This window comes from Lonchura striata, chromosome 7 (assembly GCF_046129695.1).
Source record: "Lonchura striata isolate bLonStr1 chromosome 7, bLonStr1.mat, whole genome shotgun sequence".
Taxonomy (NCBI): Eukaryota; Metazoa; Chordata; class Aves; order Passeriformes; family Estrildidae; genus Lonchura; species Lonchura striata.
In genome coordinates, this window is record NC_134609.1 from 4,044,430 (window position 1) to 4,068,932 (window position 24,503).

At 42.5% G+C, this 24,503-nt stretch overlaps 1 protein-coding gene across 7 annotated transcripts in view; it reads left to right on the plus strand.

Moving 5' to 3' along the window:
- The window catches only part of ANK3 (ankyrin 3), a 191,747-nt gene that overhangs the window by 100,224 nt on the left and 67,020 nt on the right, over positions 1–24,503 (plus strand). For 5 of the 7 annotated variants that reach the window (XM_077784523.1, XM_077784524.1, XM_077784525.1 and 2 more), the window contains 8 exons: positions 1,257–1,355; positions 8,639–8,737; positions 8,826–8,924; positions 9,223–9,318; positions 12,353–12,425; positions 12,617–12,679; positions 19,811–19,934; positions 22,870–22,972. In XM_077784523.1, the coding sequence (XP_077640649.1) occupies positions 1,257–1,355; positions 8,639–8,737; positions 8,826–8,924; positions 9,223–9,318; positions 12,353–12,425; positions 12,617–12,679; positions 19,811–19,934; positions 22,870–22,972 (756 nt within the window). Of the gene's footprint in view, positions 1–1,256; positions 1,356–8,638; positions 8,738–8,825; positions 8,925–9,222; positions 9,319–12,352; positions 12,426–12,616; positions 12,680–19,810; positions 19,935–21,693; positions 21,706–22,869; positions 22,973–24,503 lie in introns of all 7 variants that reach the window. The other 2 variants (XM_077784522.1, XM_077784528.1) reach the window with 2 other exon arrangements.

A 24,503-nucleotide genomic window follows, 5' to 3' on the forward strand; every position in this document is an offset into this window, starting at 1 on the left:
AGCATCCAGCAATCTGTTCAGTTGTAATCTGCAGTTTCTCACTGTGCTGATAACACCACCTTTGGGGAGTAATTCCCCTCCATCTTCTCAGGGATGCACATTTCCTCAGAGCACAGCACCTTTACATTTGAAGCCAGATGTTTAAAGCCTGCTGAATTCTGAGTTTTGCAGCTTTGCATGGGAGTAAAAAGAACATTTATTTCTTCAGGACCCACAGAATGGTTTGGAGCTACATACTCAGAGTCCCCATACTGAGCACTTACTTAATCTTTTTAGAAGGTTTGGCCATTAATATCCAGGTTCCATTAGGTAATTTATAGTTGGTTACTGTTACATATTTGTGTCTGGTGACCCACCTAAGCTGTGTTATCATCAGGATTGCATCTTGGAGTGAAATGCAGTGGGGAGATCTCAAAATAACTGGCCTTGGTAGGGAGTGCACCATGGATGTGGATTTGGGTTCAAGGTTAGGAAACTTAGTGAGTGCTCCTGCCTGATGTGACAACTGTTACCACTTGCTCTTCTGTCCTTGGTGCTAAAGGCAGTAGGAACAGGAGAGAAAATTAACCATAATTTGCAAGGAAAGTATATTCTTTCTCATTCCTAACAACATCTCCTCAGCAGATTCTCTCTCTTTCCTCTTTTGTCTTCTACCCCTTTTATGTGGCAGAAAGTTGCATCGTTTTCTGAGGTTTTAAGGATATTTAGATCTTGAGGTTTAAATAAGAAAAATTGCTATCAGTACACATTTTCTATTCAATCTGTATGCTCCCTGAGCAGAGAAAAATGAGCCTGATCTCAGAGAAATGCAGTTTTATTCTTTTGTGTTTGTGTTTGAAAATGGTCAAGTAGAGGAGTAAATGGTAAGGCTAAAACTGAGTGATTGTAAAAAAACTTGCAGAAGTGTAAACAATGATTCAATGTTGCTTTGAAAGTCTGACTCATTATAAGGAAGTAAATTAAGAGGTAAAAAATACAGTGTGACTTTTCCTTCAAGTGCTCTAATTTGCTATCCCACACGTAACGCTGCATGGAGAAATCTTCCTTGTCTTAAAGAAACATCATATTCCTGGCTTTTGAGTTGTACTTTCCTGCTCATCAGCAGTGTGATAACAAAGCACCTTACACAGTGAAAGTGGAATGTGTAACTTCTTTAAATTCAGTCAGATATTTAGAGTCTTACTGATACCTGAATTTGCATTTTAGTAGTCGTGTGCCTCCTCTGGAGATTGTTATTTCTTGTTTCTGATTTACAGAGTGGACTGACGCCCCTACACCTGGCTGCCCAAGAGGACAGGGTCAATGTAGCAGAGGTTCTGGTTAACCAGGGAGCTGCTGTTGATGCACAGACGAAGGTATGAACACCACTGTCACACAAAACATTTCCTTCCAGGGAGCCACAAGCCTCTGGACAGGGCTAGGAATTGATTTCAGGGTCAAACTGAAATCACAGCAGGGAAACGTTCCTCGTAATAAATTATTGCAGAATATATTCTGAAAACTGAAGATATATGAGCTTGGGTGTTTAATGTCGAGCTCAGCCTTTGAGCAGTAAGCTTATTTCTTGCCAAATATTTAAATCAATATAGGTTTAGATTGTATCCTATTACTGTGCTTCACTGAAGGTAAGTGGGATTGATCTAGTTTTTGAGTGAGGAAACTGTTATCTAATATGAAATACATATGTGCAGTGGTGGTCCATTTCAAATTTACTTGCCTAAAAATAGTTTTGTCTAAATATTCAGACTCCTAAATAAAAGACCTGGATTTTCAAGGTGCTTGGGGGTGGTTTTTGAGACCCCCAGCAATGACACCTCCCACTTCACAGTATTGCATTTAAGATCCATGTCCTGAAGCAAAGACCCTTTACAGAAGAAGTTTTATGCTCCCTTAATGGTGTACAGTGCTCAGAATTTAATGCTAATGATCTCAGTGTTGATTGCACTTACATTCCTCATGCATTGTCTAGATCTTGCAGGCATTCCTTTAGCTGGGCAAGAAATTGGTTGAGATCAAATTCTTGGACTGTAGCGGATCAAATTGGCTAAATGAGCCAGGTCTCACAATCTGGCCTGCACTCTTTTGCAGAAGAGTAGCTTTCACAGCTCTCTGCCACAAGTTAGGCATGCCAGGAACATCCAGGTGTGTCAGACTGTCCAGAAATTTTATCATATTACACTGACAGCTCAGAAAGGGCTGAGTCCATCATCATGTCTGGCTGCAGCTCAGCCGATTATAATCTTTGGCAGAGGGAAAAGTCATTGTTATCTGATTTCTCTACAGTGTAATTCCAATTGTACCAGCTACTGATTTCAGTAACATTATCCTGACATAAACCTGAAAGAGTTTTGCTAAAATCCCAGGAGTTTCTCCAGGTTTATACTTTTGTAACATATCCTCAGTCTGTATTTTAAAGAAGAATCAGTCAAGGTTCTTGTCTGTCAGATCACCCAGTAGCAGATGAGATCTGCCCTGCTTCATTCTTTGCACAATTTCCTCCGATTAATGTGGTTGTCTTTCTAGAGATAGTTTCTAGCTGGTGTTGGTTTCAGTAGCAGGACATTGCAGAACCTGTTCTTTTGACTTGGCCAGAGCTGAATCACCTCCCAAGCCATACAACTTATCTGAGTGTTTCCCTTTGCCCCTCTGTGCAGTGCTCTTGGCTGTCCCACAAATAGCAAGCAGTCTGAGGAGACATTTATACTGACAGGTGCAGGCAGACACACGTGTTTGCTTTGCTGGCTCTCCAGTGTCCCACAGGATCCCATTCTGGGCTGCAGTGGCCTTTGAGTCACACTGGGGTGGTGGAAGCATCTGAGCTACTGTCACAGCTGAGAAGCAGGCAGGACACGTCTGCTGGGTCCCAGGGATAGCGTGGTGCAGCTGCAGGAGCTCTGTACTCAGCTTCAGAAAATACAGTCATATTTGACTGTGTGCAACATGATCAGCAATAGCCATATGATTTTAAAGAAGACAGAAGTAAATCCCTTGTTGCTCACCCTCATTCCTCAGTTTTGCGTGTAACTAGTGTGAATAAAGAATAGTTTCCCAGCACACTCTTGTTTCCATGGGACTGCTCCATAATTGTTAGGAAGTAGCTTAGGGACTCACAAGTCAGGTTCTGTTTAAGCAGGACTGCTTTGGGCTGTAAGAAGTCACCTGTCTGGGGAAATTCTCCATCCTGTAGGCTTCTGTGGGGAAGAACATCCACAGCAGCTTGTCCTCCTGTTCACCCTACTAGTTAGTCCTCCCTGCTGCAGGGCACTGTCTGCTCCTTGGGAAGAGAGTGCCCACATGCCTGGCAGGATTCGGTTAGAGTGGAATGAGCTTGATGCTTATGCACTGGCACGTACTTGGTGCTTTTCCACTGGCTTCTGCAGGGTCCCATCTGCTGGGTTTGTGCAGCAGTGAGCCCTGCAGGCTCCACAGAGCCAGCCCCATGGAGCTGTCTGCCAGATATCTGCTCACTGCTGCCTGTGATGTAAGGAAAGGGCCAGTGCAGTTCTGGGTGTATTAGCAGGGAATAGTTTCTGGATAAACTGATGATCACCCTGAGTTCCTTCCTGAAAAACCCTGAATTTCCACAGTGAAGGAAAAATGTTATGATATAAGAATATGATATACAGGTGAAGGTTAAATGATTGCCTTGTAAAATAGCAGCCCTGCAGTTACAAGCTCTCCCATTTAGCTGGATTAACTGTACGTTCTGCCTCTAAAACCAGAGGCATTGGGGGACAAGATAAGCAACAGCTGAGTTGGCTTCAGAGGCACTGTTGCTATGCTTGCATGTTTGCACAATCCTGTCCAGCATGTCCAGTTGGGATTCATTCCTCTGGACATACAGCAGCAGAGATGTGGCCATCCGTGCCTTAAAAGTCAGTGAAGCAGCACAGCTCAGAGTGACATTATATTGGGGATCTCTGCTACCAGCAGAGTCACCATGAACCTTCTGTTTCCTTACCTCAGTTTTTAGGGTGTGGATGACTGTTCAGTAGCGCTTTTTCCGTTGGTTTTATTTATTTATTTTCCCTCCTTATCATATGTCTCATTTCCCAGGATAAGCAAGCATAGGTTGTGTCACTCCAGCACAGTACCTGTCAACAGGGGGAGAACACTCCATATCGTTTAACTTAATATCAGTAGGTCATTGAACTCTTGAGTAGGGACTAATGAACTATCATCTTCCTCGTCTTTAGTCATCATTTATATATAACTTGCCCTCCCTGTGAAAGCATCTAGAGTCTGCAGTTCTGACACATGGGAGCTCTGACTCTGCACACACTCTGGGGAGTTTTCAGCTGGTTAAAGGAGAAGATGGGGCAGAAACACATTTTGCATCTTGAAGCTGTATCAGGGAAGAAAAAACAATCCAATATTGCAGAAAATCACTTGTACAGAGGATTAGTCTGAATGGTTAGGATCAGTTCTGGCTGTTATGAGCATTTTCAGAATTGCTCTCAGAAGTGAACAATTGCATCTGTGAGTCTCTCTTGGGGTGGTTTCCCTCCCAAGAAATTTTTTTCCTGACCTTTATAGTACAAAAAGGCATGAAAGGAAGAATAGCTTCTGGTTATGAAGTGTATTTTTTAATAGTGTTGTGGGATCCCTCTGGTTTTGCTGCATCAATTAACTAAATAGCCTCTAATCCCAGAGCTGCAGGAGTCTAAATCAGTGCTGAAGTGTAAACAACACTGGTGTAGCAGGCCAGAGCCAGTGCCTGAGAGGCCATAAGGCTGCTCCTACCACTTGAAAAATGAAATTGTTAGGTAGTTTAAACTCAGCCACGTTAGAAAATACACTTCAGGTGGTAAAGTTTGATCTGCTTCAAAATCCTCCACATTTAGAGAGCTTTAATAATTGAATTTGGTGTTCAGAGAAGTCATGTTATTGTCCTGCAGCAAAGGCAGCAGCTCTTGTCTATTCTGACATTTCATTTGTTTGCCTGAATTTGGGTATGCTAAAGAGTTTTTGGTGCTGAAAATGTGTTGTGCAGCATCATGCTTAACACAAGGCATGCTCATCCCTTCACAATAATATTGGGAGCTGAAAATCAGTCTGGAGCCATGGCTGCAAGCAGATCTCCCGGCTCTGGTGGTCACACTTGAGTGTAAAAAGCTGTCCTGGTAAATGTGGTGTTGCTTTTGTTTCAGGGCTTTTGTGCTGGTAGTTGGCATGAGTAAATATTGTTTAATGGCTCAGCAGGTCTCCACATGTCATTTTTCCAGTCTTTATCCCATTGGAGAGTGCAGTTGTAGGATACAGCAGTACTGTGATGGACTGGCAAAAGGTAGGGTTTGGAGTTTTTATTTCAGTGCAGGTTTTTTTAGTCCAACAGTCACTACACTGCTTTTGGTGTTGGGCCTCCCCTGGGGGAGCTGATGGTCTCCCAGTCCCTGGCTGATGACTGACTGGAGAACAAAGCCAGTATTAAACTGCCTTTTGTTTCTAAAACTGTAGTTGTGGTAGGACATAATGGTGGCCGAGAGGTCATGATGTTCTTCTGCAGGTTGAGCTGGGATTTTTATTGCAGATTAATTCATGTCTGCCTGCTTTGTTCTGACAGGAGCCCCATAGCAGCCTGAGACCATAACAGTGATTCAGCTTTTCCATTGGAATATCTAATTTTTAGATGCAGGAAGAGATAAGAAGGAGCAGGGAGGGAGGGAAGCACTATTGAGAAAAATCACTTTCATACAAACACTCAAACACAGGTGTTTTCAGTATATCTTCATGGTGCATTAACTGTCTCTCCTTGGCTCTTTGTACGTGCTCAGTTGTTATCAAGACGTTTCTGTGGAAATTTCCAGCCTGATAATATGCAATAATGAACCTTTGCAAGGTACTGCAACATGTTAGGTCCTGATTCAGCAAGGCAGGGAAGTGTCTGTGTGTGTACACGTAGGTTTGCCTGTTTCATTCAGCCAGGCCTTCATGATCTTTGAATCTAAAGCAATTTCTAGCTCTGTAAACAACAATACTGTAGCTTCATTGTCTGACATTGACAGCAGAAAAACAAAAACTGAGCAGCTTGAGAGTCAGCATGACTAGAAAGATGCAGTAATTCAAGCTGTTAAGATTTACGGTTATTACCAGTGGAGGATATTAAAGTAATTCACTGACATGATATACAAGACTTGTGATAATTCCCCTCAAAAGTAAAAACTGAAGGGCAAGGGGATAAGGTATTCCTTATGTGTTCCATCAGAAATGAAAAGTTCATTATTTATTATTTTCTCTTTTCTTAGCATGTATTCTTGTAGCTCTTGATAAACTCTTCCCAGCTAACTCCCCTGTTGTTGCTTATTCTTTAACAGCCAGAAGGTGATGTCTGCTAGAGCTGTGTTAAACAAAAGCCCTGGTTTTGTTGGAAGTAACTTTTTCAAAATTAGGCTGCCTCCTAAATCCCTTAGTGCTTTGCCAGTAATTATAACTAAGCCTGAATGGCTGTACAGAAATTTATATAATTGTGAGCTGGGTTTTGTTGTTTTGTTTTTGCTTTTGGTTTTGGGTTTTTTTTAAATGGGATTTTTGTTGTTTGGGGGTTTTGTCTGTTTGTGGGTGGGTTAATTATTAATACCTTTTGAAGTAAAATATTTTAGCCTCCTGGGCAACTTTCTATAGACAATGAAAGTAGCAAGCTCAAGTAGCCTTGAGAATTGCTCATTTAATTGTTAATTGAATAGTGTAATTGCAGAATCTGGAGTTGGAGTGTTTCAGAGCAGTCACTGGAATACCTTGGTTTTCGTGGGGATCTTGGGATACAATTGCTGTGCCTTCCTGAGCTGGAAGGAGCTGGGTACAGGAACCTGAGCTCTAACAGAGACGTTTCAGGCACTGAGAGGGCATTTGCTGGGCAGTTTTACTCTGAGCCATGCCAGGCTCCCTGTGCTGCTGGCTGGGAACACGAACAGCCCCGTGCTGTGCGCTGAGGCCAGCGTGCCCAGCCAGCCGTGGCACGGTGTCACATCTCTGTCCCTCTGCTGTCAGCCAAACAGGACCTGACACGAGGTGACCACAGGCTACAGCAAACTTAAAAGGAAGCTGCCAGGACCCTCCAAGGACCTCAGGCAGAGCACTGGTGTTTTGCCACCAGGCTCAGCAGGTGCCCACACGGCTGCTGGGGACACATGCCCGTGGCAGGAGCTGCCTTTCAGTGCACACCCCTCAGCTGCACACACAACCAGAGCTGTAGAGGAGGCCTCCTTCAGATTCAGCTGATTTGTGACCCTGGAAATGTCATGATTTCCACTGCTAATTGGAAGGAGAAGGAGGAAAAGCTTTCACTTAGTCTCTGATTTAAACAGCAGACTGGTCAAGAGTGACAAAGAGCATCAATAATTGCTCCTCCAGGCATTTTTGTAGGCACCACGTGTAAGTCTCCGTGTACACCATTTCTAGAAGGAAACTGTCATTGCACTGCAGTAAATATGGGGGGTTTGATAGCTCCTTTTTCAGTATTCATTGTTACAGGCTGGAGAGGAGCCTTTACAGATCACTTCAAAGGGAAAGTTGAGATCAGCTGGTCTTGGCTCTCTGATATGCTCCAGATTTTAATGTTTTAGGGTTATTCGCAGGGGGTTCTTGGCAGGTGGTCCTTGACTTTGGATTTCATCTCTCCAGTTGGTTTTATGCTGACTTTTTTTTTCTTTGACCTTGCTGGTCATGTTAAGAGGCCTGTATTTTGAAGAGGGAGAAGGGAATTAAGGTTTTGTAGGACAAGGTCTCACAGCCTTATTTTTTTTACTGTTTTTTGAACTGTTTTGATAGCTTGGCCATCCTTTAATCTGAGTTTATCTTTGGCCCATGTAGAGACAGGGGCTGTAGAAGCTGTGTTTGAGGTACATGACTGTGAGTCATCATTCTGCTGAAGAATCAAGACTCTGGACAGCCCAGGGAGCCCAGTCAGAGAGTCAGACTCCAGGCACTCCTCGGAACAGGAAGTTATTTGGCCAACCCTAAACTAACAAGATCTGTAAGATGATGTCTGGGTGTTCAGTTCATTTAAGCTACTGCTCCAGCTCTTTCAGCTGTGGGCTGTTACTCTGCAGGAAAAGCTCCTTGTAGTCATTTGGCATCTGATCCAATGTTCACGTAAGTCAGCAGAAAGTTTCATTCTGCTGATGCCAATGGAATTTCAATTCAGTGCTGTTTCTGGCACTGATTAACTCATCCTGGTTGTCAAAGTCAGTCATTTCTATAGATGGCAAAGGGTATATAATTAACTGGAAACAAATGGCACAGGCAAATTTAAAGTAACTATCACAGCTTAGCATCTCCTTGCGTGTGTTAAAACAACTGAAATTAGGTAACCTTGTGTGAACTATTCCATAATCCAAGAGAAATGGTCAGCAACCTGCAACACCACCTAGAGAGACACACACATGTCATGGGTTCAGATGGGATCCACCCGAAGGCACTGAGGGAGCCAGTGGAAGTACTCACTGAGCACTTAAATTCACTTTCATGAGAAGTGTGCTTTTTTCCAAGGCTGGAGGACTTTTCACATAGTCCAAAGAAATAAAGCTTAATGGGATGTTTCCTGTTTCATGCCTGTTTTCTTTCTTTGATGAATTTTTTTTTTAATCAGGGCACATGTGGGATGATACCCACATTTACTAACTGCTGATGTTCATTCTAGATGGGATACACTCCTTTGCACGTTGGCTGCCACTACGGAAACATAAAAATCGTCAACTTCCTTCTGCAGCACTCTGCAAAAGTCAACGCCAAAACGAAGGTGAGTGTCCCAGCTGTCCCCGTGGGGGCTGCCCCGCTGTGTGCCGTGCCCCCACAGCCGTGCCTTTGCTCTCTCCTTGTGCCAGCAGAACGGGTACACGCCGCTGCACCAGGCGGCGCAGCAGGGGCACACCCACATCATCAACGTCCTGCTCCAGCACGGCGCTGCGCCCAACGAGCTCACTGTGGTAAGTGCTGGCCTGAAACACGGCTCTGGTGGGACAGGAAAAGAGCAGAGGAAGCCAATTTCCATCACCCCCACATCCTCTGTACCATCATCTCTCCCAGAATGAGAGCGACAAACATCTGAAAACCTCTTCATTTTCGTCCCATTTCATCCCGCTTATATATCCTACTACCCAAATATTTATTTCCACCAGAAAATGTAAACATTTTTCCTTTTATTTTACATTCTTCTGTAATTAACCAGCAGTCCCTACGCTTCTTGCTAACATTCAACTTCTGTTACAAATTTTCAATTGCTAGAATGGAAACACTGCCCTCGCCATTGCTAAGAGACTTGGCTACATTTCAGTTGTTGACACGCTGAAGGTGGTGACAGAAGAGACCATGACTACAATTGTGAGTACAGTTCACTTCAGCAGGGAATGGAAGAATTTTTCCAAAGACAGAGTATGACTATAACTAAACTTTGTTTCTTTATGTGACTACCTAGATTCCAGTCACCTATTTCCTTTTCAGAGTATAAAGCTGATATTAAATGAAACATGAGCTGTCTATTTTTAAGGTAGTAGACACTCTGAGGATGTGCACAGAAAGAGCACCAAATGACCAGAAAATAGGCAGTGTAAAGGACTGGCCACAACTGCAGTGTTTCTCCACACAATTTTTGTCCACACATCTTGTTGTTTAGGGAACAATTTTGCAGCTGAAAAGATGTTCCTACAGGCTTGTGTAAACAGAAGCTGCTTGAGGGCATTTCCCAACGACCTGATGCTTAATGGCTTGAGTTTGACCTAAGAGAACACATTCCAATATTAAAAACTGGTTGGAATTTACTTAAAAGCTCCTCATTGTGTGGTTTCTGGCCCGTTCCATAGATGGTGAAAGGCTGTGTTCTGCAAGCAGCCACAGCCAGCCCCTGCAATCCCAAATACCATTCCCTGATGAGGATGTGAACTCCAGCATGTCTGTCCTGCCTCTCAGGAAGCATCAGCCAGGAGACATTGAAGGGACTAGCAGTGGTCAAATATTACCTGCTGTCAAAAACATTCACAGAATCCAAAACATTTCTCAGAAGGATCTTTTGCTCACTAATGTTTTGCCAAATTGCTCTCTTGAAGAAGTTTTCTGAGGCAAGGCACCTCCATTACTATAGTAATAAAGCCAAATTGGGTCTGAAGAACTTAAATTCAGGATATTGGCTTTCAGCAACTATTTTTCTTTTTCTGAATGAAAAGATAAAATGCACATGTATGTTCTTTTAGACATACCAGGGGTGGAAAATATTTACTGTGTGTGTTCCATGTTTTGTCATCGCCCCTTTGTGTGGTCTATCTGTGCAAGCAGGTGGTTGCAATATGATGAGCTTTTGGGATGACTGGCAGATTTTAGTTCTGTTACTGCATGCACCTTTGCTTCCTATGACTTTCCTGGCTGTGGTTTCAGTAGTTTACAGAAAATCCACCACACAAAAGATAAATTTCAGAACAATAAGATATAAAGGAATATGCTCGAAAGTAATGCTGATTTTTTTTTCCTTACACATTTTCTCTATGTTTTCTCAAGAATAAATTTCTCTTTAGAAAGCTTCCAAAACATTTTCCACACAGAAAAATTTGATAGAGAATGTTATACAGGATAACAAAACTTGAATGACTACCTACTTTTCAATTAGCTGCAGGAAAACCACACATTTTTTGCTAAAATTTCTCAATATCACAGGGCTGTTCTTGGCTCTTAAAACCAACAAGCTGGGGATGTTTGTGCTGCATAAAGTGACTGACCATTTATCTTCTGTAGATGAAGAGTAGAGAGATGGTGGGTCAGGCTCTGAATTGTGCTGGAGGAAATGTTAGGTGCTGAAAGACCTATATTACCTCAAATATCTACTTTCAAGGGAAACCCAGAAGTAATTTCCATTAAAATCAGAATATGCTACTTATCAGTGTGTAATTTTGAGACCTTGGAAGTCTAGACATGAAATCTGATTTATAATTGAGGGTCTTAAAAATTCAGTTTGACTGCTGAGACTTATATTTTGAGGCTTGTGGCTAAACAACTCCCAAAGCTAAATTTAAAGGCATCAGGGATTAATAGCTAATTTACTATAATTTGTACTCAAACACCAATTTTAAAAAATGCAGTAGAACCTGGTAAAAAGGCCAGTGATTTTGGTGGTTTAACAATATATTAAAAAGCTTTGCAAGTTATTCCCACAAAATGAATTGCATGAGACTTTTCTGTAGGTTTTGTAATGTTTGAGCATAGAGGAGCTCTTCTGCCTATATCAAGTGATGGCAGTAGACTCAGAAACATAAAATGCCAAGTGAGTATTTGTAAGGCCAGAGAAAAACTGAAATCTTTTAAAATAAGTAAAAATGGAAAGGCTATTTTGCCCTCCAGAACTTCTTAATGATTTCTTATTTGCATATGAAGCATGAGAAGTAACAATGGTTTAAACAAATAAAATCTAAAATCCCTATAAAGATGGGAGTGGGTTTTTGTTTGGGGTTGGGGTTTGTGGTTTTTGTTTTGTTTTTTTTTTTGGGAGGTGTGGTTTGTTGGGGTTTTTTGTGTGTGTGTGTGTGTGGCTTTTTTGTGGTTTTCTTTTGATTTGGTTGACTTATTTTTAATTCCACTGCACTACTTGAATGGTATCTCTGCAGAAGCTCTTGTCTGACCCAAACCACTACCAATGGTTGTGCTGGAAATGTAAAAAGCACATCGTGTATTCTTAGAATACAGATATTCTAGGAACAGATTTCAGGTGCATTCAGAACTTTTTTTCCTGCTTTTGTTTTTCTTTATATTGGTCTTTCAGTCTGAATCAATATTAATATTGGGATAAAAACCATGCAACCATTTCTGAGTGTCTTTCAGGCACAAAGCCCTTCAGGGGTATCATTTAGCCTGCATGTGGTTACAACTGTTCTTATTTGTGAGAAAAACACACAATTCGTGCTGAGGCACCTCTGAAAAAAATTCACATAGGTTCAGCCACTCCCAGTTTGCAGAATTCTTCTTATGTCAAAGGAGAAATACTTCCCTCAGAAGGTTTGGTTTTATTAGAGATGACATAGTCCTTGCTCAAAATTTAGATTATTACCTAGAGTTCTTATTAAGCCCCCTAAAATGAAGTTCATTTCAGTATCTGTGATTCTTTTGATATCATCATCTAAGCTTTCTACTTGTGGTTTTTCTGCTATGACAATATGAACATAGTTTAAAAAACAAGCATAATATTGTCTATTTCTGTGATCTTTTTAATTTATAGTTAAATGTGTCTTTAAAATAGAAAGTGAATAAAAAGCTAAAAATTGTGTTGTTTTTCTAACTGCAGATAAAAATCTTATCTTGCATTTAATGTAAAAAATAAATAGAATGTTAAGACAAATTTTGCCTGCACTCTAGAATTACTTTTTTTCTATTACAGACTGTTACAGAAAAGCACAAAATGAATGTACCAGAAACCATGAATGAAGTTCTTGATATGTCAGATGATGAAGGTATTAAAAATTTTAATACTTTTTTTCACTCTTTGTGGTTGTAAGAAATGTCAGTTTAAAAAACCCAAGACTAACACACATTATTAGTTGGCTATGGTCATTGCACATCTGTTATTGTTGTACATTGATTTTGTTGACACATCAATAGTATGTGCTTTTCTTTAATTGTTTTGTTTATTTAAATCATGCAGTTCGTAAAGCCAATGCCCCTGAAATACTCAGTGATGCTGAATATTTGTCAGATGTTGAAGAAGGTATTTGTGCATTTTTGTATTGCGCTGATATTTAACTTAATCCTCTTCCTTTTATTTCATCTGTCTGAAAACTAATCCTTTCAGATAATTTTCTTATTATCCCACTAACAATAACTTCTGCTTTACAATTAAGAGCACTTTCAAAAATTCTTTGAGCTATTGCTGATAATCCTCTAACTTTTTTTCTGAATTTCTTATGATTTTTGGATCAAATTACCTTCACTTTCCTGGAATAATAATTTTGCTGATGCTTCTACAAAGTGAATAAATGTTTTGTTGTTTTAACTGAAAAATGAAATACTGGACAAGAGGGTAAAATATCAAAACACTTTGGAAGAAATGGCTGATAGTCAAAGTCAATGGCAGAAAGAACAAAGTTCTTGGGTTTTTATAAAAAGCAAATGACTGTGTTCAACTTTCTTGTTTTTCTCTAGTCAATCTCCTTCTTCATCCCTATTGATGTATTTACTTCTAATTTTCATAGCATTCAAGCAGCAAGGTGTAAAAGATATTTCAGTTCTTTGTGTGCAGCTCTTGTTTAATTCATGCATTGAGGCTTTTGGTTTGTTTCCCATCTGTCATTGTGCAGTTCCAAATGGATCATGTTCTTACCATATATATATGTTTTCTAAATAGCTCTCCCAGGCCATTGTCCTGCTCAATATACTGCATTGTTTCAGCTGACAGGAACACTGATGCATAATAGTGTGAGTGAGCAGGCCAGGAACTTGCTGTGTCCCACTGCACAGCGAGGTACACACCAGAAACACCCTGTGGGGAGCCTGGGTGCTGGAGCTAGAGATGCCAGTTGCAATATATGGGATCACTTTTAAATCCAAATCTGTGGAGGTGTTTTCTAGTCACTAACTCTGAGGATAACAAAGACCAAACCAGCAATCAGGAATGCAGGTGATACAATTGGTTCCTTGCATGTTGCAGTCTGTATTCTGCACCTGTGTTGTGGCCAGGGGAGCTGAGAGAGTCATTTATACATAAACAGTCCTGCTCTGCATCCTTATGTCTAAACTGGAGAGAGATTTGGTGGATGGACAGCTCTGTGCCCAAGGAACTGGCTGGATGGAGCACTCAGAGTTGTGGACTCAATGTCCAAGGGGAGACCCAGGGTTGTGCCATTCCTCAGGGATTGTATTGGAGCTGGGGCCATTTCACAGTTTTGTTGGCAATGTGGGCAGTGGGGTCAGTGCACCCTCTGCAGGTTTGCTGGTGACACCCAGTTCTGTGGTGTGGTTGACATGCTGGAGGGAAGGGATGCTGCTGCCCAGAGGGACCTGGAGAGGTGGTAAAGTGAAACTCGTGCTGTTCAGCAAGGCCAAGCACAAGGTCCTGCATCAAGATCAGGGCAATCCCAAGCATTAATACAGGCTGGGTGGAGAATGGATTGAAAAGAGCCCTGAGGAGAAGGACTTGAGGCTGTTGGTGAAAGAGAAGCTCAACATGACCTGGCAATGTGCACCTGCAGCCCAGAAATGTCCAGCCATGTTCTGGGCTGCATCCAGAGCACCATGGGCAGCTCTCACCAGAGAGTGCTGCATCCAGCTCTGGGTTCCCAACATGAGAAGGACATGGAGCTGTTGCAGCATGTCCAGAAGAGGCCACAAAGATGATCAGAGGGTTGGAGAACCTCTCCTGTGAAACCAGGCTGAGGGACTTCAGTTGTTCATCCTGGAGAAGGTTCCAAGGAGACCTTAGAGCACCTTCCAGTACCTAAATGGGACCTAGAGGAAAGTTTGAGAAGGACTTTTTACAAGGGTATGTTGTGACAGGACAAGGGGAATGGATTTAAGCAGAAAGAGGGTAGATTTGTATTCAGTATTAGGAAGAAATTCTTCATTTTGAGGGTGGTGAGGAGCTAGAGCAGATTTCCCAGTGAAGATGTGAGTGCTCCATCCCTGAAAGTGTTCAAGGCTAGGCTAGATGTGGCTTTGAGCAACCTGGTCTAGTGGAAGATGTCCCTGCCCAGGGCAGCAGAGTTGAAACAAGATGATTTTTAAGGTGCCTTACAACCCAGGCCATTCCATGATACTGAAACGACAGGGTCGTTTTCAAGCCCAGCACTGGAAGGGAGCTCACAAATCAGGTAACAGGTGTTTTGCAAGGCTTGTGATGAATTACAGGCTTCGAGGTGATGACCACTGGCCTGTGTCTCTTCCCTGATGTGCAGATCTGTAAAGACAACTCAGTGTTAGTGGGGTATTTACATACAATGCATCCACTTACACCAGCCAAAACAAATCTGTTCAAGATGGTAGGGCACTCTGACAAATCTCAGAGCCAGGGAGCTGATTTCCAAGTGGGAGAAAGGCACAAATTTAGCAAACAAATCCAAGCTCTCCCTGGCTTGGCTGGTGTTCATATCATCAGCCAAAACTCTTCAGTGAGACAGACTTGTTGAATGGCTTCTCAATGAGCCACAACCCTCAAGGTTTCTCTCATAAGAGAAATTGAAGACTTGGAAAGTAGAGACTCAGAGCTCGGGGACAAATGTCAGGAAACCATTTCCTTGTGTTTTATGTCTTGCTGTGCCCACTAAATAAGTATTTACATGAGAATTGTGTAATTTCCCTGCTGAGGACAGTTTGGTTTGGAGTCAAACTGGTTGAGAAGAGGGATTTTTTTTATTCTTTTTCCTAGACTGTTCTGGCAAGTCTGCCCAAATGAGGTTAAGTGTTGGGAAGTTGCTACACCGCAAAGAAATGGTTTTTTTTTTGAAAGATGTGAACATGATTTTGTGGGGAAAAAAAATGAGGGCTCACCTTCATGCACAGCAGAGAGTTTGTAGAAGAGCAATTCTAATGCACACTGAGCGTGTGTGCTATGCCTTTATTTTTGAAGAGATTGCTAATCTTACAAATGTAAACCTGGGTCTGGAGAAACTGAGACTTTCCCCTCACCATCTCCAGCTGTGAGCTGGCTCCCCATGCAGCTGGGAGTCCCAGCCCTGTGCCCATGGGGCTGGTGGGGAGCAGGGCTCAACCGTGGTAAAGCTTGTCTGCAGAAGGCCTGGAAGGAATCCCCTCCTCTGGACCCATTCTCATCCTCTCAGCATCCCTCTGGGCAGCTGCAGGAGCTTTAATCTGGTGTAGGGAGCTGGAGCCCCATCCCTACAGCCCTCCCTGAAGCTGCTGCTGCTGTCCCAGAGGGGAAGGGACAGCAAGCCATGGGAGCTGATACAGAGGAGAGAGACTGTGAGCAGTGAAAGGCAAAAGAAGAATGTAATCCATAAACCCAAAAACAGTTATTCTTGAAATTTTAATTTTTTTTAATTTGGCCTTCAGTAGATAACAAACTTTTGGATGCAAACCAGGAAACAGTTTTAAACCCATTTAATGGAAATGCCTGCCTCAGTAAGAGTAAGTATCTTGCTAATCGATCCCTGGAAGATTAGACAGATGTCCTAACAGAACATGAACGCACACTGCCTGATCCCTGAGTAGGTGCTAAGATACAACAGTTTAAGTGCATTTAAGACAGGTCAAAACATCACCATGCATGTTATTGGTCATCATAGGAGGGGTTGATTTTATTATATTTTAAGCTCAGTTTTCAGAGTTTCTTTGGCTCCATAAAATTTCACATGTTCATAAAAGTTTTAGTGGTTTGGTATTGGCTTTTGTCCGTATTTTGTGAAACCAAAACCTTGGCTACAACTTGAAACATCCTCCTTTTCCCTGTGGCTCTACCTCTTCTGTCATCAAGACAGCTCTAGACAGGCTAGATGAAGGAGTGGCAAAATCCTCAGGTATCTTTAGCAAAGCCAAATGACAAATGCTCATCTGGATCCCAGCCTATGATTAAATTTTGTCTGGGACTTTTCCCAAGCCACATGATGCATTCTCTCCTGCTGCCAGAGAGCCTGTATTTCTCACTGCCTCTAAAAAGAACACCTACCCTGTGCTCCTGTGATTCCTGGCTGTAGGAGGCATGCTAGGGGACCAGAAAAACAGGGAAAACTTGGGATGAGAAAGATGATAAGAGGTAAGAAAATTATTCTTAGGGAGAAAAGACTAGAAACAGTAGAACCTTCTATCCCAGAAAATAAAACAAATTATGTGAGGGGTAGGCTGGAACATACAATGGGTGGCAAAGAGAGCAGCAGTGCTTGCTGCTCTCCAGAACTCTAAAAACATGGGCCATCTGTGAAACCAGCAAGAGTCAGATCCAGCTTGAAAGGGCTGCTCCTCCTGCAGGAGGTAGTTGACTTTTATGACTCCTTACACGGGTCCTTGGTGTGGGGAGCATACAAAATTTAAACGAGTTCAAAGTGTAACTGGAAGAATTTTAAAAGAAAAAAAAAAAAAAAAAACCAAAAAAAACCCCCACCCTGTTCATGACTATAGAAACCTCTTTTAGGTTTAGAAAACGTGCTCAAAAATATCCTGGAGTACTTCTGCTGCTCCATGTTCCCAAGTCTCCTGTGAAATGTGGCTGGGGTGCACTAGAGCTGATGGGCCCTCGTGTGACCTACTGCCGCTGGTTTTGCCTGGACTTTGAGCCGTTTCCTCTACTTGTGATAGCTGTATTTACCCACTGTTAGCAGGGACATCACCTTTCTTCAACATGTAGCCTACTAGGAAGGGAATGATGGCAAAGGCAGCAATGCAGTGCAGGATCTGTTGGTGAATTTTCATCGGTGCCTCATTGTTGGGCATTTCTCTCTTGTTTGAGTTCAGAGTTTGGTCTTCGGTCTCCCCTGGGACCCTCTCTGCAGGAATTCCGTGTGCTGTGAGCAAACACTGCTCACTGGTACCTGAAGCACAGAGGATTAGGCTGCAGCACCTAATTAAACAGAGTGAGATTGCTGAAACGTGCACCACCCATTTTGCTCCAGCCTCCCACGATCACAAAACAATGTCTGGAATTCTTTGAAATTACCACTCCTAGATGCAGTTTTTCCTTTGATGAGAGCATTTCATCAGAGTAATCCTGCCCCGGCTGGATTAGCTGCAGAGCAGGATAACATCTAATGAATTTTACAGCTCGACTGAATGGGGTGGTTTTTTTGGTGATTCTCCTTGCTTTTCACAAACGATGCTCTTAAAGAAAATGCCTCCTCTGCTCCTTACGGTGGGGAAAGTATTGCGAGGACAGAAGTTTCCAAATTTAGCGGCTCAGCTGGTAGCTGCTGGACGTTGCCCGGATCTCTGGCCCTCCCGGGTCTCCTCCTCGGCCCCAGGCTGGGGTCCGGTTCGCTCGGTGGCCGGCAGCCCCCACCCGAGGCGGGGCAGGGCCGGGGGCGGCTCCGGGGCCGGGGCGGGCGGAGGCAGCGCCTGCCCCGCAGCCCCGGCGTCGAGTTACAGAAAAACTACACCCTCGCAGCACCCCTATTTACATACAAATAACTGGAGTGCCTGCATTTATGTCACCATTCAAGAGGCTTGCCAAGGGAGGCTGTAATCCAATCAGCAGAAGCTTTAAAGGGATGTCTGCAGAGTGATTAAAAAGGGATTTTTATTTTTTTTTAAAACTTACTACTTTTCGTTTTGTTTCGTATTTGCAAAGAACTTTAATCTGAGTTGAGAGGACAAAGATGCACATGTCCTAAAGTACATACGAAGAGATCAAGATGTTAAGAAGATCTCAGTTGTTGTGTGGAAAGCGAATATGACCCACAGGGATTAGTTTGCTTGTGCTGGTTTGGAGATTAAGTCTAAATCACTGCTTAAGGACTAATAGGACTAATAGGAATTCTTGGAAACACCAGGGGAAAAAAAATCTTATAGACCAGGCTGGTGAAAATGGCTTTCCAAAACAGTAAGACTTTTTAAAGTTTCACTTGATGTATGATGTTTCTGTTTCGGGTTTTCGAATGCTTTCTGGTGTATTGTGAACATTTTGGCTTTTTAACTGCTGCCTAAAATACTGGTTGTTGCTGGGCTGGAGGAGAAAGTTGGTCTGTTTGTTTGCCGTTTGCAAAGCAGTAGCTGAAGGGGTATTTTTAGACTTGATTGTTAGTTTAAAACCAGAGCTCGCCTGTGGTTTCCTGAGTTTAGTGAATGGAAACGAGTCTAAACTCCTTGAATGAAAGCGGGAAACGCGAGTCTGGGCTTGGGAGTCACTTACCTTCGGGAACGCGCTGTTGTTAAACTTCTCTGTTGTGCAGTGTAAGCTTAACACACCTAAAAGGCGTTCACGACAAAGGAGGAGAGTGAATATCGGCAAGCCATGAGTTTACAGGGAGCGCTCTCTGCTCCGCGCCGCGGAGGGAACGGGGCGGGGGGACCCGACATCCGCAGAAGGCATCTTTGGGGCTTGCTCTGTCAGTGCAGGAATGTGGGCTTGCATGATGTAATGGCATGCAAATGCTCCCCGCCGGGCAGCTGCTCCGTTAACCCTTTGTGGCGCCTGCCCGCCTCTCCCAACCTCTGAGTTTCCTTGCTGCTGGGTTTTTTGGATAAGGCAGCCAAGGATGGATGTCCTGTGCGGGGGCCCGGGTTTGCTCCGCGCCGCGGGGATGGGGCTGCGCCGGGCAGCGCTTACCCTGCGGAGTCAGCCTGGCACTGTGCAGCGGTTCCTTAAAAAGAAAGAAATAAAAAAGCTTTAAAATTCCCGTCTTACATCCAAACTTCCAAAAGGTGCTGAGAAATACCCAAGGTGGAAGGCGGGCCTCTTCCTTCCCTCCATTCAAGCTTGCTGCACTTTTCAGGGCTGGTGGGCAAACAGGCTGTCTCTCACAGCCGGGGGTTGGTTTGGTTTTGTTGGTCGGTTTGTTGTTTTGTTGGCTTTTTTTCCCCCTCACAGGGAATGATCCATCTTTGTCAGCTCGGACTTTTTTTCCATAAGGAAAGCAAAAGTGAGCGCAATGATGCAAAGTACAGAGGAACTCTTTAGCTTGCTGAGACGATTGGGCAAAAGTCATCCCTCGTATAACTTTATTGGGTTTACGTCAAGATGGAATTTTGCTTCTTTCGTTTGTCCCCCAATAAAATTATTTTCTCAGGCACATTCAGAGGGTGGATAATTAACATCCAACGTGGAAAGAGCCTTAGGGAAAGTGGGGGTGACTGGATTGATTCCTTATTGGCGAGCAGGGAAGGGCGTTATGACTTACTAAGCGCACAAACATCTGCCCTACGTGTAGCTCTGATTCCAGCCTGGCTTTTGTACCGGCAGGTGAGGATGCAATGACAGGCGATACAGACAAATACCTCGGACCCCAGGATCTGAAAGAGCTGGGAGATGATTCTCTGCCTGCTGAAGGATACATGGGCTTCAGCCTGGGAGCGCGCTCCGCCAGGTACTGTATTTGCTGTTTCTCGTGTTCATGTGTCACCACAGGAACAAGTTTTCTCAAACCAAGCGTGCTCTTCCACACAGCCCTGGAGTCTGTTTTGAAGGGAAGTAGAGGGGGTGTACTTCCTTTGAAGCATATGTTCATTGCAGTTTTATTTCATATTCTTTATTCATGTTGGCTTCTTATGGCAATGATACACAAAACTTAACTATTCACTTTTTCTGGTCTCTGCTGGTGCTCTGAACATCTCCAGTGTACCTCTTTGCTAGCAGTCTGCAGCTGCTCTAGAAACCAATCTAGAGCAGCCAGCAAAGCCTGCTTTCTTTTGGCTACTGCTGGTCAGACTGATGCTCACAATAGAGGGATCCTTAATGGCTGTGTTTTGCTGAAGAATGTAAATGCCAGAAAAACTGAATAACAAATCATTTTGCTATCTGGTGCTTTTATTTCTTTAAAGGTGCTAGTGAGTATATCCAATTGAGAAAGACAACATTTTTAAAAAATGCTCCTCCCCTCTAAAAAAAAAAAAAAGGCAGGTTTCCCCTAAATTTGTTGCAGGATTAATTTTGACAGGGAATGGATTACATGTTACAAAAAACAGGCCAAAGTTTCTGTGAGTCTGACAAAACTTTGTAAAATTAGTATGTTGTCTGACTAATGTTAATTTCAATGCAGGTATTTCCAGATCAGCATTTTAGATTTTATTTTTGATTGTTGCTAAAGCCTTCATTGTGTGTTGCTCAAAACAGTTAAAACTGTGTGAGCAGAGATTGCTTCCATAGTTGTGGACTTGCAGTGTAGTTACTGACAGTTGAATTATACTGAAGCTAATAATTAAACCCCATAAGCTGGAGCCCTGAGGGCTTTTTCCTATGCTGTAGTTTAAAGATCTGTTTTAAAAAGTGAGTTCATTGTCTAACAGCAAATGGCAACTCCCATAAGGTAAAGCTAGATGTCTACCCCTCAGTCTTGTGTCTTATGGCCACATTAGAAATGCAAGCATGCAGTGGAAATTTGCTCTTTAGTAGTCCCCAGCCATGTTGTGCTTGATTTACAATTTTTAGGGAAGTTAATAAGTGTTTGAGATAATACATTCATCAGAAATGCCAAGATGCTTTAAATAGTCCATTAGCCAGAAAATCAGCAAATTAGATCTGAAGGCAGAATCTCATGTCATCGTAACCTGAAGGAACAAAGTTGACGTGCTGCTTTCCAATCTGTTGTGAGCAGGGTGATCACACAGCCCTGTCGCTGTGGTCAGGGCTGGAGCAGGGCAGTGGGGATGCAGAGGGAACATGTTCTTTGTGCAGAGCCCCACACTGATTTGCCTGACACCTTTCACTCCTTACAGCTCTCTTCTTGCACAGAGTGCTCCCTGTGCAGGTGGGAGAGCAGATTCCACAGTCACCATCTGTTAGGGAGAGCTGAGGTTCAACCCCGTGTTATCTTTTCTTTGAGAGGAATCTAATATTCCCATGCTTCTGGTTTTAGCAGTGCCATTACTATTTGTTGCTGCGTAGCTCATTTTTTGCGTTGCCCATGTTATGCTCAGAGGAGACAAATACAGTGGATTTTTTTCTGTGAAGTATTTAATTTAGCCAAAAAAGTATTATGTGGATGTATCTTACTGCTGATTCTGAGTGTAACATTAAGAAATGAACACATTAAATATATAAGCCATCCAGCCATAACATCTTGCTTTTCCTGTCTGATTCTTTGCTTTCTATTTCTCCTGTTTCTTTTCCAATGTAAATTGCTTTAGTCCAAAAGTCAGGTAAGAAGGCATGGCATCGTGTGTTACATCTCTTTCATCTTTCTGCTGCTGCCATTGCTCATCTTCATTTTATTTAGTAGTTTATTTAGTATAAAAGTGACATGATTTTATTTTGGGGAGCAGGGGATTTACACGTAGAGAATATCCCACTGTTATAACAAATATAACTTAAATTCTTTATGCCCTTTATAATGTAAAAGTCTGCTTAACATATGCCTACAGTGTGTAATTAAGATCCCAGTTCTGCTTCCAGCACAAGAAGGAACGTGTGCTAAGGGATTAGAGAAATTCAATTAGCAACTACTAAATGCATGTAACACATTGTAGAGTTCTGAGTGTGAAAAGTGTTGCTAGTTCAAAAGTGTAATATGTTGGTGGATGTTGCTTTGTATTAATTCACGTTTTTTACTACTTTATTTTTTGTCACGTAGCAAGCATGTCTAGGCCTGCAGCATGTTTTTAGCACATACCATAATGTACCTTCCAGGGTTAAATGTAAAACACTCCCACGTTGGTTTAATTGCAACACGTTAAGAGTGATCATAGTTATTTCTAAATAGTTTAACATGCACAAAATAATTCCCAAAACATCAGAATCTGTACTTAGTTGTCATTAAGCAAATTTATTTCTCCTTTCATTTCCAACTTACTATCCTTTCCTTTCTAACTCTAGGGATAACTACGGTGTTTGTATCAATGTCAGAAGTGGTTCAGCCACAAAGAGAATGACATCACATGAAACTTGCTCTTAGTTAAACCTGCTCCAGCAACCTGAGCTGTGTGGGCAGGCACTGTGACCTACCCACAGCTCCCCTGGGACCTGCCCTCGTGGGTCGCCTTCAGGATTAGGGCATGGAGATATTTATCAAAGTTCATCTAAATACTTGAATACCCTTTTCCAGATTTATTCTAAAGCCACAACATTACTGCCAAAGCAGTAAGCATCTGCTGAGATTTTGCTTATGCATATTGTAGGGAAGGGAATATTTAACTATAGTCAAATACTTTTTATTCCATTTTCCTCCTTGTATTTATTTCACCGATGATGTATATTTTGCCATTTTGTGCTATCCCTGGAAGTTGCATGTATTAATTTTTTTATTTTTATTTTCTGTTCATCTCATTGTCACCCGCACTTTCTATGATAAATGGTAAATACAACAGCCTCCGCTCCTTCAGTTCGGATAGGTCCTACACGCTGAACAGGAGCTCCTATGCCCGAGACAGCATGATGATTGAGGAGCTGCTGGTGCCAGCAAAGGACCAGGTATGTGCTGTGTCTGTGCCACCAGGCAGCTGTGCTCCCCATCTGCAGGGCATGGCAGTGTGGAGGCCTCAGCTGTGCTTCCAGAGACTCTGCCTGCTCCCCTGGCTGGGAAAGAAAGGAGCTGTGTACAAGAGAAGGTGGGGTTACCCTTCTCTGGGTTTGATCCTGCAAGGGGCAGGTGGTGGGGTCCCAAACCAAGAGAGTCCTTAAAGGACCAGTTAGGTCTCTGAGAGTGGGGTTGGTTATTGGCCGGGGTCAGTGGGTGCTCCTGCGAGGCTCCTGTTACTCTGTGTGTCTTCAGAGTGCTTTGATAAGCTGGGAGCAACGATTTTTACACTAAGCAACCTTTGTACTGCACAGACTGGGAATTACTTTGCCTGTTCTGTCCACACAGAGGGGACTCCAGCTGCTGCCCTTGTTTTTTCACTCCTGGGAAGAATTTGGCCTTGTAAAGATTAAGCTATTATAGACTGTTCAGTTTATATATCTTCCAAACACTTGTGCAATGAGTAACACAACAAAAGCAGCATCTTTGGACCTGATTATAGTGTGGAAAAGTATTTCCAAAAGCTGGGCATGATTGAGTACAGTATGCTTTGTTTGTGAGTTTGTTTGTGAATTTATCAAGAGTTTCTCGATACATGGAAGTCAAATACCTGCTAAGAAGCTGGACAAAAGTTCTCATAAAAATCCTTACTTGGAAAAGACTGTGGAGTGGAACTGTTGTTTATGTTCTGGAAAAGCATAAGGTGGATTGTAATGAAACAGAGCTTTTCTGCTGCTGTTTTCACATAGCATTCCTGCACTGGGGAGTTATTGATCTCAGAGGATATTTTCATGGGGAAAAGGGTCCGCAGAGCAAGACTTGTACATTTTAAACCTCGATTGTATTAGTCTGTAAATACTATTGTAGGATAAGCCATCCAATTTTACTATGGCTTTTACACACAGTTCTGGTAGTATTATGAGAATGGCAGACACTGGATTCTGTTTAGCAACAGAATGTTTATTATTAGATTGTTACTTTTAAGTGGAATGCTGTAAACCTCCAATAATCTTAATTTGCAACAGCCATCTAAGGAGAGTTTCCAAAGCTTGCATAGCAGTGATTTTGTGGTTTTGTTTGGTTTGAAGTCATAAAACAAAATCTGCAACTACTGGCACTGGAAATTCTATGTCAGGGCTGAGCACCTAAAGCTGCTTTGATGCCTTCTAATACTAAGACTTCATTAAGCATTTTTTATATGATGTAAATTTCTGAGACGTGGAAGACTCTTCAGTCTGAGAATATATTGCATCATTTTATGATTCTGGCTGTGTTCATGATTCCCATTAAAGTAGATGGCATGGATTGAGCAGCTAGGGTGCAAATAACAAGGATTAAAACCAGCTCTATGCTGAACAACTCTCAAAGAATGTGGTACTGGGAAAAAATATCAGTCCTGTCTGCAGAGGTTAGTAAAGCCATGACTCTCTGCAAAACAAATATGAAAACAACAAACTATCTTCATGAGTAAGAGAGACCAGCTGA